General features: G+C 56.3%; 1 protein-coding gene across 1 annotated transcript in view; it reads left to right on the forward strand.

The window, feature by feature from the left end:
- SWAP70 (switching B cell complex subunit SWAP70) overlaps nt 1-4,846 on the forward strand; it is a 43,817-nt gene extending 38,971 nt beyond the window's left edge. The window contains exons 7-12 of the mRNA XM_069739967.1: nt 1,373-1,554; nt 1,743-1,850; nt 2,822-2,988; nt 3,567-3,765; nt 3,907-4,003; nt 4,154-4,846. Coding sequence (XP_069596068.1) covers nt 1,373-1,554; nt 1,743-1,850; nt 2,822-2,988; nt 3,567-3,765; nt 3,907-4,003; nt 4,154-4,269 — 869 coding nt within the window. The 3' untranslated portion in view covers nt 4,270-4,846. The remainder of the gene's footprint in view (nt 1-1,372; nt 1,555-1,742; nt 1,851-2,821; nt 2,989-3,566; nt 3,766-3,906; nt 4,004-4,153) is intronic.
- Nucleotides 4,847-6,000: the final 1,154 nt, after the last annotated feature.

Raw genomic sequence — 6,000 nt, forward strand, 5'->3', positions numbered from 1 at the left:
TGACTCTGCCGCGCGTGACCCGAGTAGCAGTGACTCTGCCGCGCGTGACCCGAGTAGCAGTGACTCTGCCGCGCGTGACCCGAGTAGCAGTGACTCTGCCGCGCGTGACCCGAGTAGCAGTGACTCTGCCGCGCGTGACCCGAGTAGCAGTGACTCTGCCGCGCGTGACCCGAGTAGCAGTGACTCTGCCGCGCGTGACCCGAGTAGCAGTGACTCTGCCGCGCGTGACCCGAGTAGCAGTGACTCTGCCGCGCGTGACCCGAGTAGCAGTGACTCTGCCGCGCGTGACCCGAGTAGCAGTGACTCTGCCGCGCGTGACCCGAGTAGCAGTGACTCTGCCGCGCGTGACCCGAGTAGCAGTGACTCTGCCGCGCGTGACCCGAGTAGCAGTGACTCTGCCGCGCGTGACCCGAGTAGCAGTGACTCTGCCGCGCGTGACCCGAGTAGCAGTGACTCTGCCGCGCGTGACCCGAGTAGCAGTGACTCTGCCGCGCGTGACCCGAGTAGCAGTGACTCTGCCGCGCGTGACCCGAGTAGCAGTGACTCTGCCGCGCGTGACCCGAGTAGCAGTGACTCTGCCGCGCGTGACCCGAGTAGCAGTGACTCTGCCGCGCGTGACCCGAGTAGCAGTGACTCTGCCGCGCGTGACCCGAGTAGCAGTGACTCTGCCGCGCGTGACCCGAGTAGCAGTGACTCTGCCGCGCGTGACCCGAGTAGCAGTGACTCTGCCGCGCGTGACCCGAGTAGCAGTGACTCTGCCGCGCGTGACCCGAGTAGCAGTGACTCTGCCGCGCGTGACCCGAGTAGCAGTGACTCTGCCGCGCGTGACCCGAGTAGCAGTGACTCTGCCGCGCGTGACCCGAGTAGCAGTGACTCTGCCGCGCGTGACCCGAGTAGCAGTGACTCTGCCGCGCGTGACCCGAGTAGCAGTGACTCTGCCGCGCGTGACCCGAGTAGCAGTGACTCTGCCGCGCGTGACCCGAGTAGCAGTGACTCTGCCGCGCGTGACCCGAGTAGCAGTGACTCTGCCGCGCGTGACCCGAGTAGCAGTGACTCTGCCGCGCGTGACCCGAGTAGCAGTGACTCTGCCGCGCGTGACCCGAGTAGCAGTGACTCTGCCGCGCGTGACCCGAGTAGCAGTGACTCTGCCGCGCGTGACCCGAGTAGCAGTGACTCTGCCGCGCGTGACCCGAGTAGCAGTGACTCTGCCGCGCGTGACCCGAGTAGCAGTGACTCTGCCGCGCGTGACCCGAGTAGCAGTGACTCTGCCGCGCGTGACCCGAGTAGCAGCCTCTTGTGAATGTTGAGGGTCCTAGTTGTGGACCCCTGCAATTAGATACTTGGGATTATCCCTTTAATATTTTCCCTGCAGATATTCAGACCGTTGTTAACCTGAGGAAGTTGGGCATCGCCTCGCCGCACAGAGACGCGCGGCAGAAGAGGAAAGCGCTGCGGCAGAAGCTCCAGGCCGAGCAGGAGGAGCTGGAGCAGAAGATGAAGGAGCTGCAGACGTCTAACGAGATGAAGCAGCTGGAGCTGGAGCACGTGCGGACGGTGAGCGGCGCGGCCCGGGCCCCAGCTCTGCTTTCTCAGTATCTAGGAAAGTTACGTTTTGAGTGATCTGGCCGCCTTTTTACTGCCACCTCGCGAGTTGTCACGCAGATTTCCAAGAGCCGCTGAGTTCTGCGACATTCCTCAAGAGGTGTGCCATGATCTAACACTTTTCTGTGCTTTTTTTACAGCAATTGCAGGAGGCTGCATCCCGCGCCGCGCAGGAGGAGCAGAAACGCCACAACACCCACATGGAGCTGCAGGACCGGTTCAGAGAGGAGCTGGAGCGGGAACAACTGGTAATGATGTATGGCGGTATATAAGGGTTCATACACGGTGCGCTCAGCAGTCTGCACGGCGATCTACACTACGGTGCGCTGAGCAGTCTGCACAGCAATCTGCAGTATGGTGCACTCAGCAGTCTGCATGGCGATCTACACTACGGTGCGCTCAGCAGTCTGCACAGCGATCTGCAGTACGGTGCACTCACCAGTCTGCACGGCGATCTGCAGTACGGTGCGCTCACCAGTCTGCACGGCGATCTGCAGTACGGTGCACTCAGCAGTCTGCATGGCGATCTACACTACGGTGCGCTCAGCAGTCTGCACAGCAATCTGCAGTACGGTGCACTCAGCAGTCTGCATGGCGATCTACACTACGGTGCGCTCAGCAATCTGCACAGCGATCTGCAGTACGGTTCACTCAGCAATCTGCACGGCGATCTGCAGTACGGTGCGCTCACCAGTCTGCATGGCGATCTGCACTACGGTGCGCTCACCAGTCTGCATGGCGATCTGCACTACGGTGCGCTCACCAGTCTGCATGGCGATCTACACTACGGTGCGCTCAGCAATCTGCACGGCGATCTGCAGTACGGTGCACTCAGCAGTCTGCACGGCAATCTGCAGTACGGTGCGCTCACCAGTCTGCATGACGATCTGCACTACGGTGCGCTCACCAGTCTGCATGGCGATCTGCACTACGGTGCGCTCAGCAATCTGCACGGCGATCTGCAGTACGGTGCACTCAGCAGTCTGCACGGCAATCTGCAGTACGGTGCGCTCACCAGTCTGCATGACGATCTGCACTACGGTGCGCTCACCAGTCTGCATGGCGATCTGCACTACGGTGCGCTCACCAGTCTGCATGGCGATCTCGAGCAGGACTAGGATGGATGATTAATGTTCCCATTCACTGGCAGCAAGCAGAGTTCTTGATGAACTGGCACAGACACAAATCTCCTCATTGACGTCGCTCCTTTACTCCGCAGATCCGGCAGCAGATGGAGGAGCAGGTGGCGCAGAAATCCTCCGAATTGGAGCAATACCTGAAGCGAGTGCAGGAGCTGGAGGAGATGTATCACCGCTTGCAGGAGGCGCTGGACGATGAGAAGCACGCGCGCCAGGAGGAGGAGAGAGCTCGGCTGCTGCAGACAAGGTCAGGGGTCTACCGTGGATCATACCTACTGATGGTTTCCCTCAGGGAGAGAATGTGCTACTCTCTCCCCTGGTCCAGGAGTGAGGATGTATGTCGTATAGAGGCAGCCCAGGCAGCAGCGTAGGGGCTCCCGGATGAAGGGGCTCTGGTCCGATCCATTAGTGTCTGTTTGCTTCTGTCTGCTGGGACCCAGTGCTCAACTGGGCAGTAAGCGTAGAGCTTCCCTGCAGCGCCCCTGCAGGGGAGATGAAGCATTACAGTGTCCATTCATCTCAATGGTTGTATGTGTTGTGCAGGAAAAGATGAGTCTTCTGGAGTGAGGACCCCTAGAGTCATAGGGGTAGGGGGGCATGATGTGTTGTCACCGATATGGCTGCTTCTCCAGGTGTCCTGGCTGTGTCATCTGCTACACGGCAGGTTTTGGAGATTAGGTGTAAATTCCCCATTAGTGGCAGTATAAGAAATATATATTTATTGATTCAGTTTTAAGGGAAATTACCTTTTGGGTAAATACGATGCTGAGACCCCGTCAGCTGCGCGGTGGTCGGCCGCTTATCACATGTTGCCGCCATTTCTAGGCTCCTGGAAGAAGAAGCCACAAAGCGAGCGATGCTGGAAAATCTGCACAAGGAGCAGGAGATGATGATCAAGATGAACGAGGAGGAGAAGAAGGAGCTGGAGGCCATGCAGGCCGTGAAGGAGGAGGCCCTGCAGGAGGCCATGCAGCAGCTGGAGCAGCTGGAGAAGGAGCGGATCGCAGCTCTGGAGCAATATGAGGTCATTGTCCCCTGATATAACCCGGGAACAGACTCCGTGTGCAGCTCAGTGCCAGTGTGCTGCCATAAAGCCCCGGAATTCTGTGCTGCCGGCTCCTCCTCACTTTTATCTCTTTTCTTTATCTCTCGTCTTTCTTTGCAGCAAGTAAAGAGTAATCTCGAAATGGCGACCAGTAAGACCCGGAGCTGGAAGGACAAGGTGGCGCAGCACGAGGGGTTAATCCGACTAATCCAGCCCGGTGAGTGTAGAGAGGTGGGGGAGGGGTGGCCAGGTGGAAGGCGGCCATTACTCGGGGTTCGCATACTCCTGATTGCACAGAACGGCCGCAGCATTTTCTTCCCCTCGTTATTTCCACATTTCCGGCTTTTGACACTAAAACTTCTTTCAGGCTCCAAGAACCCCGGGATGATCACGAACTGGGGCCCGGCGTCCTTCACCCAAGGAGAACTCCAGGAGCGGGAGAAGAACTGGCAGGAGAAGAAGAATGCCACCGGCGCTGAGTAAATCCGGGAGCGCAGGGTGCACGGAGCGGCGTCGTGGGTCAGGATGCCACCGGCGCCGAGTAAAACCGGAAGCGCAGGGTGCACGGAGCGGCGTCGTGGGTCAGGACTGCGCGGCCCCGAACTCCAGAACTTTGTGGATTTAGAATTTTAACTTGTCTTTAAATTTCCAAGTTTTTCTTATTAAAGAAAAGATGCGACGTAGAACAATAGATCTGAAGCAAACATCGATCTGCCCCACCTCATTCATCTGCCCCACTGCACCCACCTGCTTTGCCCCATCATCAGTAATGCCCCACCATCAGTAATGCCCCACCATCAGTAATGCCCCACCATCAGTAATGCCCCATCATCAGTAATGCCCCATCCATCTGCCCCACCGCATGGTCTCCACCTGGATCTGTAGGATACGTCCGATGTCCGCCCCTCTCCTCCCGGACGACTTTCTGTCGGACAGACGGAACGGCTCTTGAACTTAACCCTTTCTCACTCGTCCGGACGATCTCGCCTCCATTTTTACGTTTGTCTTGTTTTGTTTTTTAATTTTGTGCTGGAATATAAAATGCTGAGATTGTGTCTGACCTCTGCGGCGAGAGCCGTCCGACCTGTAGCCTCCTCCATGACGCCGTTCTCATGGGTGGTGACATTTCCTTTGGGTGTGTATGATACACGGACATGTCCCCTTGTATTGAGCCCACCACCACCACCGCCGGCGAGGATCCTTCCATGGACCCCAAACTGCTGAACTTTCCATCCCCCTGTAGAATTACATGTGGGCACTCGCGGGTTAATCGTACAATCGTCATCTGATCGTGTGACAAATAATTATGTGACGTCTCTCGCGGTCCTGGAGAATAATGATGGGGGAGCAGTAATAACAGGGTGGAAGGGTCCCGCCGTGATCGGCCATGTCATCTTCGCTGGAGTACAGACATGACGTGATACATTGTACTCAGTGAGGGTCACCTGACACATAAGATACAAGGAGACGAGTTCTTACCGTCATTGCCACCATTAGGCCATGTGCAGACTGAGGGTCGCTCCTTACCTGCTACTAAATTCAGAAAGACTCCCCCCCTGTTAACCCCTGCTCCCCCCCATCTCCCTCTCCCATAATCCTCTTTGCTCTTCATATTTAGAGGTTTGGAAAAACTCCTGGTGCGAAAACAGTAAGTGCAGGTCCCTCCCCCGAGGAGCCGCGACTGAGGTGTCATCCAATCAGAAAGCCGCAGAAAGCACTTAAAACTCTCCAAAAAAAAATGATTCCTGAAACTGTTTCTACTGAAAAACTCGAAAATCCCGTTCATGAGGCAATAATTCCGGGGTCTTTTTATGCAGTACAGGGGATATTTCATGCTTCATCACAAGGACCATGTGCAACTTCTGCAGCTGCGTTCCCTATACTTACACCCCTAAGATGTCCTTTTTTCTGCATTCCACCTTTCACAGACTGTCCTAGGAGAAATAAAAAAAATTCTTAAAAGGGTTTGCCCCCATTGTCTAGAGAAAATGGATTATCCTTAAATAGGGAAATTAGTGCCGGCAGTATCTGGATGAAGAAGGTAAAGTGAAGTATTAGGAATTTTGTGGGGTAGAGCAATCAAGGAAACTGGTGCGGCACAAGAAAAGGATCAGTGTCATCTTCATGTATTAGACTAGGGGTCTCAAACACGCGGCGTGCAGGACCCCTGATGCGCTGTTGTGCAGCCATCTTGCCCTGGGCCTGAGACTATCG

Source organism: Ranitomeya imitator, chromosome 9 (genome assembly GCF_032444005.1).
Source record: "Ranitomeya imitator isolate aRanImi1 chromosome 9, aRanImi1.pri, whole genome shotgun sequence".
NCBI lineage: Eukaryota > Metazoa > Chordata > Amphibia > Anura > Dendrobatidae > Ranitomeya > Ranitomeya imitator.